This window comes from Zygosaccharomyces rouxii, assembly GCF_000026365.1.
Source record: "Zygosaccharomyces rouxii strain CBS732 chromosome F complete sequence".
NCBI classification, from domain to species: Eukaryota; Fungi; Ascomycota; class Saccharomycetes; order Saccharomycetales; family Saccharomycetaceae; genus Zygosaccharomyces; species Zygosaccharomyces rouxii.
Window position 1 is genome coordinate 549,303 of NC_012995.1, and position 11,921 is coordinate 561,223.

General features: G+C 38.7%; 6 protein-coding genes across 6 annotated transcripts; 5 read left to right on the plus strand and 1 right to left on the minus strand.

Annotated features, from left to right (window-relative positions):
• Positions 1 to 635: 635 nt before the first annotated feature.
• On the plus strand, positions 636 to 3,998 carry HER1 (Her1p; the record flags this gene model as incomplete). Its single annotated transcript, XM_002497444.1, has 1 exon — positions 636 to 3,998. The coding sequence occupies one exon, from the start codon at positions 636 to 638 to the stop codon at positions 3,996 to 3,998; it is 3,363 nt and encodes a 1,120-aa protein (XP_002497489.1).
• Positions 3,999 to 4,218: 220 nt separating this feature from the next.
• On the minus strand, positions 4,219 to 5,124 carry MCP1 (Mcp1p; the record flags this gene model as incomplete). Its single annotated transcript, XM_002497445.1, has 1 exon — positions 4,219 to 5,124. One exon carries the CDS (start codon positions 5,122 to 5,124, stop codon positions 4,219 to 4,221), a length of 906 nt encoding a protein of 301 aa, XP_002497490.1.
• A 149-nt stretch (positions 5,125 to 5,273) lies between these two features.
• Positions 5,274 to 6,326, plus strand: SPP1 (Spp1p; the record flags this gene model as incomplete). The annotated part of the gene is made up of 1 exon (XM_002497446.1): positions 5,274 to 6,326. The coding sequence occupies one exon, from the start codon at positions 5,274 to 5,276 to the stop codon at positions 6,324 to 6,326; it is 1,053 nt and encodes a 350-aa protein (XP_002497491.1).
• A 336-nt stretch (positions 6,327 to 6,662) lies between these two features.
• ZYRO0F06776g (WD40 repeat domain-containing protein) lies at positions 6,663 to 7,961 on the plus strand (the record flags this gene model as incomplete). Its single annotated transcript, XM_002497447.1, has 1 exon — positions 6,663 to 7,961. The coding sequence occupies one exon, from the start codon at positions 6,663 to 6,665 to the stop codon at positions 7,959 to 7,961; it is 1,299 nt and encodes a 432-aa protein (XP_002497492.1).
• Positions 7,962 to 8,895: 934 nt separating this feature from the next.
• On the plus strand, positions 8,896 to 10,374 carry MKK1 (mitogen-activated protein kinase kinase MKK1; the record flags this gene model as incomplete). Its single annotated transcript, XM_002497448.1, has 1 exon — positions 8,896 to 10,374. The coding sequence occupies one exon, from the start codon at positions 8,896 to 8,898 to the stop codon at positions 10,372 to 10,374; it is 1,479 nt and encodes a 492-aa protein (XP_002497493.1).
• Positions 10,375 to 10,605: 231 nt separating this feature from the next.
• On the plus strand, positions 10,606 to 11,259 carry MGE1 (mitochondrial nucleotide exchange factor MGE1; the record flags this gene model as incomplete). Its single annotated transcript, XM_002497449.1, has 1 exon — positions 10,606 to 11,259. One exon carries the CDS (start codon positions 10,606 to 10,608, stop codon positions 11,257 to 11,259), a length of 654 nt encoding a protein of 217 aa, XP_002497494.1.
• Positions 11,260 to 11,921: the final 662 nt, after the last annotated feature.

Sequence of the window (11,921 nt, forward strand, 5' to 3'; positions counted from 1 at the left end):
GCCCGCTCGGGGCCGAAGGCGGAGTGCTGACTACTGCGGAGTTATGTAATCAAGGTGAGCGGAAATACTGGCCGGAAGGCGAGCGGAGTGTCCTGCAGACGGAAAATGGAAAGTTGTGGAAAGTGTCACAGTAAAACTTTTCGGGGTGTGGGTGTACTGATGGAGGGTGAGAAAAAATAGTAAAATAGAATAAAATAATATAAAATTATTTGCCATTCCTTGGCATTTTTGACGTTTCTTTTGCAGTGAATGAGGGGGATGACGGAGACGGAGAATAGGGATTAGAAATGGAGATAAGAATTTTTTTTTCGCTTTTCTTTTTTGGGGGGCTAGTACCGTCACGTGCCTTTGAAGCAATTGTCTCCTCTTTTTCTTGCCCCTCTTTTTCTGATCTGTCATCACGTGTGTCTTACTTTACCCCGCACTACTCGCTGCTCCACTGTCCGAAGTAACCGCGGACGGCATCGGACAACGTAGAATAGGGTAATTAGTAGCAGAATTTCATCTGGATATTTGCATAATACTCCAGTAGTAGCTATATTGAAATTTTCAGTAGTTCATTGAGGCCTTTATCAAATCTGTCAGTCGAGAGTATTGAAAATTGAGACCAGTTGATTTGGTTTTCTTATGCCAGCATGGAGGGATTGAAACCTTATAGTGGCGTTGATGTTCCTGTTGACTGGTTGTATAGGGGTAAGAAACTATCAACTAAACCAAGTCTCTCAAGAAGTAATAGTAATCCTGTCGTCTCCCAAAGAACACGGTCTAATGGTAGTGTAAAAGATACAACACATGAGGACGATGCGTTGGATTTTGAAGGGGGACCTCCAGCAAGTGCTCCCATGCCAAAGCGAAGAACTAAACAAGACGAACAACGACAAATTCAAGGACAGCAGCAGCAGCAGCAGCAGCAACAGCAGCAACGACGTGGTAGATCTGTCTCTGTTTCTTCTAATGATTTTAGGAAAAATGAAGTTCTGGGAGAAAGATCAAAAAAATCACTGTTTGGATCAATTTTCCATCGTGGTTCACATACTTCAGGTTCAGTTCCGAATTCAAGGATGAGTTCACCTAATTCATCAGCTGTAGGTTCACCTGAGCTGAAACCTCAGGTAGCTCGTACGACACCTGATAAAATGTCGTTAGCTCCGCCTCCAAAGGCTAAACCTGTAGATCCATTAGAAAAGCTTTCTAAAGTACCTATGAAGCGAGTGTCATTTGCCGTTGATAAATTCAGCAATGATCCTCCTCAACAGCTGCCCTCGAGACGTCCTAGACCAGGGAACGTTATGGTTCCCGAGGATATGGTTTCAGAAGCACCCGCCATTTCATTGGGAATTACAAACAACGGAGCATCAGCTGCAAGGGAGCCTAGGTACACCAAGGATTCACGAGAGTACAAACTGGCGTTAGAAAATCAGAAAAGATTACTGAAAGAATCCGCGAAGCACCAACAAGAAGCACACATGGCGGCAAAACATATGGAACATGAAGTCACATCTTTGAAAAATGGCCATCCATTTCATTCTGGCTTAAGTTTTTTTGGTAATGGTGCAAGACCCAAGACTCATGAAAAGGAAAAAGACACTGAAACTGAATTGGATGCTCGTGTTGCGAAACTATCCATCGACAAGCCGATTCATGTCAATGAACATCCTTTCCAAAGTGAAGGTGAAGGAACTGGTTATATTTCAGATGAGGACAAGGAGATTACATTAGATGTGGTTTATACGAGGTGTTGTCATCTGCGAGAGATTTTACCAATTCCTTCTACCCTGAGACAAGTCACAGGTAAGAGTGCTCCACTGCAGGTTCTAAAATTTTTGAATCCTCGACCTACTCTGATTGATATACTATCATTTTGTGATTTCATATCTGTTGTACCAATCAATACTGTGGTCTTTGATAAAGTTTCTTTGACCCCAGAAATGTTTCAGGTTGTAATGGTTTCACTGGTACACTCAAAGGCTCTGGAAAAATTAAGCTTAAGAAATGTCGTCATCAATAGGGAAGGCTGGCGCTTGCTCTGTAAATTTCTCATGATTAACAAATCCATTACCAAATTGAATATCTCACAAACGAGAATAAGATCAGCTTCGGATGAATCTAAAAACAGAGATCAAATGGATTGGCCGCTTTTCTCTCAAGTATTGAGGAAAAGAAGGGGTAGACCTTTGGAAGAATTATTGTTGAACGGTGTACGATTTGACAAGTTACCTTCCGAACATTTCTGCCAACTGATCACTGCATTCGCTGAACAACCAGGTCTACAGACAGGTATAAGATTAGGAGTTGCAGCATCAGAAATAAATTTGGAATGTATGAAGTTTTTACTCTCATGGATGTCGAAATATAACGTGCAAGGTGTGGACCTGGGCTATAACGACCTTTCAGCGTTTGTTAAGGTCATTGCTAACAAATTGTCTTCATTAAATTATGACCGACTGGAATATTTTACATTGAATAGCAGTTGCTTATCGTCGGGGAATGATTTAGGACTATTGTTGAAATATTTGGCAACTTTGCCGCGCTTAAAATTTTTAGACATAAGCAATCTGCCACAGTGCTTCCCAGAGGCATTGACTTTCTTACACAAGTATTTGCCTAAATTCCCCCAGTTAAGCAGAATACATGTGGACAGTGATAACTTGTCGTTCAAGAATTTATCACTTTTATGCACGATTTTCCCCAAATGTCGTTCTTTGAATCACGTTTCAATACAGGGTCAAGCATTAACGGAACCAAAAGATCCAGAATCTTCGGAAGAAGTTTCGCAATTTACAAAGAATGCGTTGGCGGCAAACTTGCTGGCTCTCGTCAAGAATTCTCCCAATTTGGTCAATTTGGATGTGGATTACGACGAAGTGCCTGACGCGATTAGATCTAGAATTGCACTTACTTTAATGCATAACATGAATAAGAATATGGATTCGAATTTCCAAATCGATGATCTATCGAAACAAGATGAGCTACTATTTGATGGTTCTTTGTTAGCGGAAACTGCAGAAACCATTTTGGACCGTCTCGATAAGAAATCATATGTGGAGACAGATGCTACCAAGAGGTACCTAACCAAGAAATACTTTGAACAGACTCAACACGTTCACAGTAAAGTTCAGACTACTATCGACAAAATGTTCGATAGGAAGAAATATGGTGAATTGCCATTGAAAGAAAAGGAAAATTTGTTGAGATTAGTGTTACTGGAGAAAAATCTGGCCAATGTGTTGGATATCTTTGCAGGTTTACCGGATTTATCCAAACTTGCGAAATCTCAAAACTTAAAACTGCAAATTCCACAGCCTTATTTGAAACATGTTGGTTCCGAAGATATCTTAGAGAGTCCTGTTGCTGCATTTGAAAATCCAGAAAACGCTATTAGACCTCATTTGATGGCTTCAGATTCGGGTAAAACAATTGATGTTGCTACTGGTAAACCAGTTCTCTTCAAGAAAAGTTCAACTACGTCCTTGCACTCCAAGAGACAAGAACAAGAAGAAGGTGAATTGCATAAATGGGGGTTCTACGTGCAACAACGTAATGCTATATATCCAGAAAGTGATTTGAGTCATGAAGCTCGAAATGGCGCCAATGCGAATGAACCACCAGTGGTGCCAACACCTGCACCATCTGCAAGACCAGGTTTCTCTTCTCCCGCCAAGAGAAGAGTTTTACCGAAGATCCCATCTGGTTCAGAATTGAGAGAAGCAATTATTAAGGCTAAAGGTATTGATTCCATTAATGATTTAATCAATGATGTAGAAGAAGATCGGTCCACTTTGGAAAACATTTATGGTAGGCCATTCGATATTGGAGATCCTAATAATCCATCGAATGGTGCTGCAGATTCAAAGAATGTAGTTACACCCTCTGCAGCACCTTCAACAAATTCTCATGGACCTCCCCATGATGTGAATATGGCGAGTGAGGATGATACGGTACAAGAGACCTATGAAAAGCTGCTGAACAATTATTCCAAAGAACGGACCCCTAAATAAACATAAGGTAGGTGTATGTTCTTTCACTTTTCTTCAATCTTTATTATGGGGGTGGTTATGAATATTATTAGTAGTAATACCATTTAGTATGGTTATCATTATTTATCATTTAACGAAAGCTGTAACAATACCAATAAATCAAATGAATAAATAAATAAATAAATAAGTTAGAAAATAAATAAATTCACGATATCATGCAGCAACGATGATATTTTGTTCATTATAATAAGTATATTTTCTGGAAGACCTTTTCGTATTCTGCTGAGCCCACAAAGGGTGCTAAATGCTTTCCCAATCTGTATAATCCAAAGATACCGCTGGCGATTACCACAGTAATTACATTAGACCATTTCCGTCTACTTGAAAGTTTTTTGACGCCCATATACTGGCACATTCCCGCGAATATGTGATAAGTACCGGATCCAATTAACAATGTTATGGGAATAATTCCTCCGATCCATTTCACTTGCCAATTGGGATTCTGCAATATCCATTTAACGTAATTAAAATCAACATCTGTCTTTAATTCATCTGGAATCAATTTCATCACATATAGATGATACGTTAATAGAGGAGCCAATATGTAACCAGACAAGATTTGTGGTGGGAGGCTAAAGCTCTTCTTAAAACCAGTGAAATATCCTGAAAGTCCACCCGTGAGTCCAATGACCCTTTGAGAAACCCGCTCAGATTCATCCTGTAATTGGAAATGAACATCAGTTTTGGTAGGAGAATGCTTCTTGCTTTTGGATCTAGGTTTTGCATAATAATTGTTGATCCAATGCCAAATTCGTAGGATTAATCCACTACCAAAATGTAGACAGAGTGATGTAACCAGTAACTTAGTTGTGAAGGATGGTAATAACTCTCTAACCATCATTAGCACATCGTCAGGGGCTGAACCAGCAGAAATTGGAGGCACTAAAAGAGTGTTGATACCATGTAGTGGGAAATAGAGAGACATGGGGAAAGTAGAGAAGTATTGAACCTTGCGCAGGGATACAGAAACCCATTTCTTGGATATGGGGAAAAGAGGTATACCAACAGGTTCATCTTGAGATTTCAACGCATCGTCATTCAAACTTGAGCTATCAATTGGTTCGGGTGAGACGCTTTGCAACGTCATCTTTACTTCTTTCTTCCTTTTCTTGAGAGGACTTTAGAAGAAACTTTCGTTGATCACACATATATTCAATCTCTTATCATTAACACGGCAAAATAGAAGCTAGTGGGAAGAACAGTGGCTACAACCTTCTTTTTTTCTGAGGATCGATCATGTCATTACCATCATGGTGTCCTCCCTACTCATCACGCAAAACTGGAGTCAATGGTGAAGATGTTTACTGTATATGCAAGAATCCCGACAATGGAGACTTGATGGTTGGTTGTGATGGATGTGATGATTGGTTCCATTTCAAATGTTTGAAAATACCAGAGACATATAGGAAACTAGTTTACTCATTCCATTGTCCCTACTGTGAAGCCGGCATAACAGGACCTGCCTCTCAAGGTGCTAACGATTTACCCAAGACTATTTGGAAGCGTAAATGTAGGTTGGATTACTGTTATAACCCGTGTCAGTCCAACAGTAAGTACTGTTCTGGAGAGCATGGTGAAGAATATATGAGAACAATGTTGGCTAAAGTGGAAATTCCAGGATTGCAACACGATGCACAGTTGCAGCTGTTTAAAGATATGGCTAATTATCACAAGAATGACAGTACCGCTGAACAATTTCAACAAATTGGTAATGAAGAATTCATTCATGATGAACCCAAGGATCAAGATTCCCTATATGCGGAGATTGTCAGGGATGATAAGAGGTTGATGGAACTGCAAGATAACGTTAAGGAACTGGGCGAGAAGACTATTCCAGCAACGAAGGCTGGATTAGATACTTTGAGCAAGTATTTAAAATGGCTCGAGGAAATTAATGTCAAATTAGCGTTACGAGGAGACTTAAATCTAGGAGAAGATGCTACTAATGGTACATCCACCAATGCCCGTGGTAAAAATAAGAAAAAGTTCAACAAGGCCAAGGCAAAGCAGAGAAACTGCATATGTGGGTACGATCCAGATTTTCAAATACCATGTGGTGTGGATGAATTTGTTAGTGAGTACAGTCCGGATCTGCCGCATGTGAAAGGCATTTGTGTCAAGGTACGTTGTAGTAAACACTCCAGTTGGGCTACTATGCAATTGGAAGAGCAGGAGCAACAATTGAGCTCCCTGGAGAGCTACCAAACAAGGTTAGAGCTTCTGATAAGAATGCGTAAGGAACAGTTACATATCCACTATTATGAACAACTGCTACGAAGGAAAGATTAATAGGACAAGTACATTTATCGGAGTCGCTAAAACCGTAAAATTCAGCATGGATTGCTAAAAGTGCTCTCAGAGCCGTTAAAATGCCTCTGTGCTCTTGGGATTCGATTAATCTTGTCAGTCAACCGTCATCACGATAGGTACTCGTTCGTCATGATACGGAAAAGAAAAAGCAATCCCTAAATGAAAGAAAGCTAAGGTGATGGATTTCCAAAGGTCCCTTTAATGGATTGATATAAGTACAATAAAGGATTCGTTCAGTGATTCTCCATCGGTCCAACCCGATTTTGTTCTTTCCTTTACCTTCCTTTATCACCCACTGTCTACGAATACTGCAAGATGAGTAAGGATACCAAAGTAAACAAGCTCAAAAATGAAGAATTTAAAATTTGGAAGAAGTCCGTTCCCTCACTATACCAGCACGTATCATTTTTCAAACCTCAGTTGGATGCTCGTTTAGGAGATGTCCTGCAATTTGAGAAAAGGTTTACCTTTAACAACGAAGTGATACCAGACCAAAAGAGGGGAGTTCTAAACACAGGGTTGTTTTATTCTGTGGGGAGTAATATTTACAAATTGGATTGTTCTTTGCCATTGGGACTTCAACATGGTGGAAACGAACAAGAATTACCTGATCCGCAGTATAATGAGGTCTTCAAACAGGTAGGTGGTGACACCTTTCCAAGTCCACATTGGATTTTGCCCGGTGAGACCATTATCAAGATGAGCCCCTTGGAATCAGGTGAAAATACTCTACTGGCATTAACATCCACGGCATCCTTAGCATGGTTTAAAGAGGGTTCTAGGAATCCGACGCATATAATGCAAGAAATTATGGGTCCTAGCACCAGTTTTTCCAGTATACATTCTATCAGAAATTCCGAATGTTTGGCAGTTTGTGATTTTGATCTCTCTAGGGACAAAAAAGAATTGGTAAAATGTCAAGCTGATAGGAAAGAAGGCCAAAGTACCATAAAAATTGTAGACAACTCAGATAAAGTTGGGACACCCCTTCGTCGTTTTAATGTAGAAGCGTCAGTCATCCATTCGGTAAGCTTTTTGGATAATAATCTCTACGTAACATGTTCCGATGAGAACGTGGTAAGTTTTTGGGACAAGAGGAGTGACTCACAACTTTGGTCATTCACTGATTCACAGGATGGTAATATAACTAGTTTGAGTAGTTCATCTCAGCTAGATGGTTTTTTTGCAACTGGTACGGACGCTGGTGTTATCAAATTATGGGATTTGAGAGCTATAATGTCTCAACAACAAGAAATGGTTAGTTTCTACCATTCTAATGAAGATCCAGTGGTTGATTTACAATTTTCACCGACAAATTCTACAGAATTTTTAAGCGTTGGTAAGAGCGGTAATGTTTACCAATGGGATACTGATTTTTTCTTCACCAACGAAGAAGTTGATGAAGAGGATTTGCATTTACAATGTTTGAAGTTTCTTCATACTGGTGGTAGTAGAAGATCAATAGGTGCCAATGATAAACGGAATATGGTAAACTGGCATCCAGCAATTGACCAATTAGTAGGGACAATTGATAATGATTGTTCAATTGCGGCTTATAAGGCATTTACCGGTAGGGAAGAAGAGCAACAGGACGAAGAAGATGAACAAGAATGATTGTAGTGTCTAGATAGTGGAAATATTTATTTATTTTGTAATGTCATCTTTTTCTTATTTTCTCATTTAATGTATTTTTTTTTTTTTTTTGAATTAAGCGTTATGGCTATTAAACGTTAAATTAGCGAACACTTAGAGTGCTAGAAGTAAACTTAAGTAGTAAATAAACTATGATGACCGAAACAAGTTTGGTCTTATATTCCACCATTTCTACAAAGGTATGAATGTCATATTAAATAGAAGGAAGAGTCTTCTTCAGAAACCTTGCACATCAAAATTACCACTAATTAATGGACAAATAGAGCTGTGTATATAAATATAAGGGTATCAGAAATCTTATAAAATGCCAAAGCAACTTACTGTAGATTTCTAAGGACTCAATTCTACCAGGATATTGATCTCGGCATACGTATATATATATGTATATATATGTATTATTTTCCTTTTACAAGACGAATTTTAGAGACTCCTACGAGTCCCCTGAAATGTAAACCAAGACTTTTTCTGGTCAAACTGAATCTTTAGAATCGATCGAAGATATGCAATCGATCTCAAAATTTCTATATAATTCAATATAGTCGATCCACTATTCTATACTAGTTCGGGTGACCAGGTTACCCGCTCTTGTACTAAGCCCGATTTATATCAGATACAAGTCGCGCAGTGACAGAACTGGAAGAGTTGGATCGACAAGCAGCATCCTTTCGACAAAATAAAAAAGATTTGAAAATTGGACGAAGAAGAATCAGATCTTTCGATATTGGGATTCATTTTCCATCCCAGCGTGGATCGATTCATATTGATGGTGATTAAGCTAATTTAGAGATCGTTTTTCATTTAAGAAAAAGAAAAAGAAGAAAACTATTCATCAGAGATCGTGGTAAAGGGAGATAGCTTGATAGACAAGAAGACAAAGACACGTTTTGTAGAGAACATGGCATCGTTATTCAAACCACCTGAATCAGCAAGGCGTAATGCAAAATCTCCAAAGCTTACACTCCCGCCTTCGCTGAGAAATAATCACGCTGAATTGAATCATGACGATATTATCAACGGTGCAGGCATCGCTAGACCAAGTAATGGAAGTTCACCATCACTCGATCATCTACGAGGAGTAACACCTCTATACTCGTCATCGGAGATCACTATACCTCGTTCCGATCAAACCCCACCAACGACATCATCATCATCAATATATTCTATGACATCATCAAAACCAATGAAGAAAAGGCCAGTACCACCACCAATTCCTACATCTGTACTCTCCAATTTAAAAGAGTCATCTTCATCACAATCGACTCCAAAAGTGGATAAAATGGCAAATTCGTTATCCAAGTTACAAATTGGAGGGGACTCGACGTTGCCTTATTCGAGCCAAGACTTGAACAATTCGACAGACACTTACCCTAGTGCAGTATTATCCGCCTATGACAGTAATGGTAATAGTCCTACGGCATTAGAGACAAAAATTGCAGGTAAAGATATTGATCAATTGGATGAAGAAGTTTGGGAACATCAAATGTTAAAACATCAAATAGAAACAGTGGGTATATTAGGTGAAGGTGCAGGTGGTGCTGTTGCCAAATGCAGACTTAAGACGAACAGTGGTGGTAAAATATTTGCCCTAAAGACGATAAACACTCTGAACACAGATCCCGAATACCAAAAACAAATATTCAGAGAGTTACAATTCAACAAATCGTTTGAATCTGATTACATTGTCAAATATTATGGTATGTTTGCAGATCAACAAAATTCCACGATATACATTGCCATGGAATATATGGGTGGGAAATCTTTGGACGCAGTATACAAAAATTTGATTAGACGTGGAGGTAGAATCAGTGAAAAAGTATTGGGTAAAATAGCTGAAGCGGTATTAAGAGGATTATCATATCTACATGAACGTAAAATTATTCACAGAGACATTAAACCTCAAAATATTTTGCTGAATTTACAAGGTCAAGTTAAATTATGTGATTTTGGTGTTAGTGGTGAAGCTGTTAATTCATTAGCTACAACATTCACTGGTACATCTTTTTATATGGCTCCTGAACGTATTAAGGGTCAACCCTATAGTGTTACATGTGACGTTTGGTCATTAGGTCTGACACTTCTAGAAGTCGCCCAGGGACGTTTTCCCTTTGGATCCGATAAGATGGCCGCTAATGTGGCCCCCATTGAATTATTAACAATAATTTTAACGTTTACACCAGAATTAAAGGATGAACCGGAATTAGACATTTATTGGAGTAAAGCCTTTAAATCCTTTATCGAATACTGTTTGAAGAAGGAAACTCGTGAAAGACCATCGCCAAGACAAATGATTAACCATCCATGGATTCAGGGACAAATGAAGAAAAAGACAAATATGGAAAAATTTATAAACAAGTGCTGGGAAGATGAAGCTTGAATAAAGTAATCTATACGAACTGATATTTTAGCATTGCATTCAATATATCGTTAATACTCTTAATAACCCTTATTATTATGACTGATCCTTCGTTCAACACGATTTTCATTTTTTTTCAATGGGGACCACTTGGTGGAACATCTCATCACTTGGTGAAGACCACTACAATGTAGTTCGTCATTAAGGTAAAGATAACAAACATCAACCTATAGATCAATAATCCCTTCAAGTATGATCAGAGCTCTAAGTTATATGGTTCCTAGAACAGGTGCTTTGCCTGTTAGACCTGTTTACAGATCTGTCGCCAATGCAAGATTTTACTCACAGGCCAAGAATGAGAATGCCCAGGAAGAACCAAAGCAAGAACAAGAGAACAAGAAGGAAGAACAAGGTTCTGAACTGCAAGAATTGCAACAAAAATTGCAAAATAAAGATAAGGAAGCTGCTGAATATAAGGACAGATTGGTAAGATGTGTAGCCGATTTCCGCAATTTGCAAGAAGTCACAAAGAAGGATGTGCAAAAGGCTAAAGATTTCGCCCTACAGAAATTCGCCAAGGATTTGCTAGAATCTGTTGATAACTTTGGTCACGCCCTCAATGCTTTCGATGCTGCTGATTCCAAACATTCTAGTGAAGTTAAGGAACTCTATACTGGTGTCAAGATGACAAGAGATGTGTTTGAAAAGACTCTATACAAGTACGGTATCGAGAAAATTGAACCATTAGGTCAACAATTCGACCCTAACCAGCACGAAGCTACTTTCGAATTGGATCAACCTGACAAGGAACCTGGTACCGTTTTCTTTGTGCAACAAGTAGGTTTCTCATTGAACAGCAGAGTCATCAGACCTGCTAAGGTTGGTATCGTAAAAGCAAGAGAGTAAGTTATTTAGCAAAGGCGATTTGCAATGCAATGCAGATGAAATGAGATGAGATGAGATGAGATGAGATGAGATGAGATGCGACGAACAAAATCTACTTCAATTTTACATACATGTACATACGTAAACAGAGTAATCCACAGCTACTGCTAAAAATATATGCAAGGGCTTTATCTTCAATACTTCTTGAATTCGCGGTTGTGATGTTGATCATTTCGTAGATGGATTTGTTTGTACATCAACCGAATTCAGTAAAAAAATTGGTCGTGTTTACCATTATGACGATTAGCAGAATTCTTGTTAATGGGCATTGAAACTAGTTGAAGCCCGAGATTTTGGGTTTAAAACTTTTAGATATCACAATTTATCTCCTTAGATTTCGAATCTTGGATTTGATTAACTAGTTTTACATCTGCAGCCTCATATCGGGCCAAATCAAAGTTACAACGACGTCTACAAAGAAGACAGCATCTTGTAAAAGAGTTTTAATTAAATCCTACCGTCAATAATCGAAATCTTGTATTACCGTTTGCCAGATCTTTCCTATCTGCCTTTTGTTGAGATTTACTGTTTGTTTAAGGCCTCTGAGATCTCACATCCATTAAACATAACACCAACAAACAAACAACACAAACATCACAATAAACACACAAACAGAGGATTTT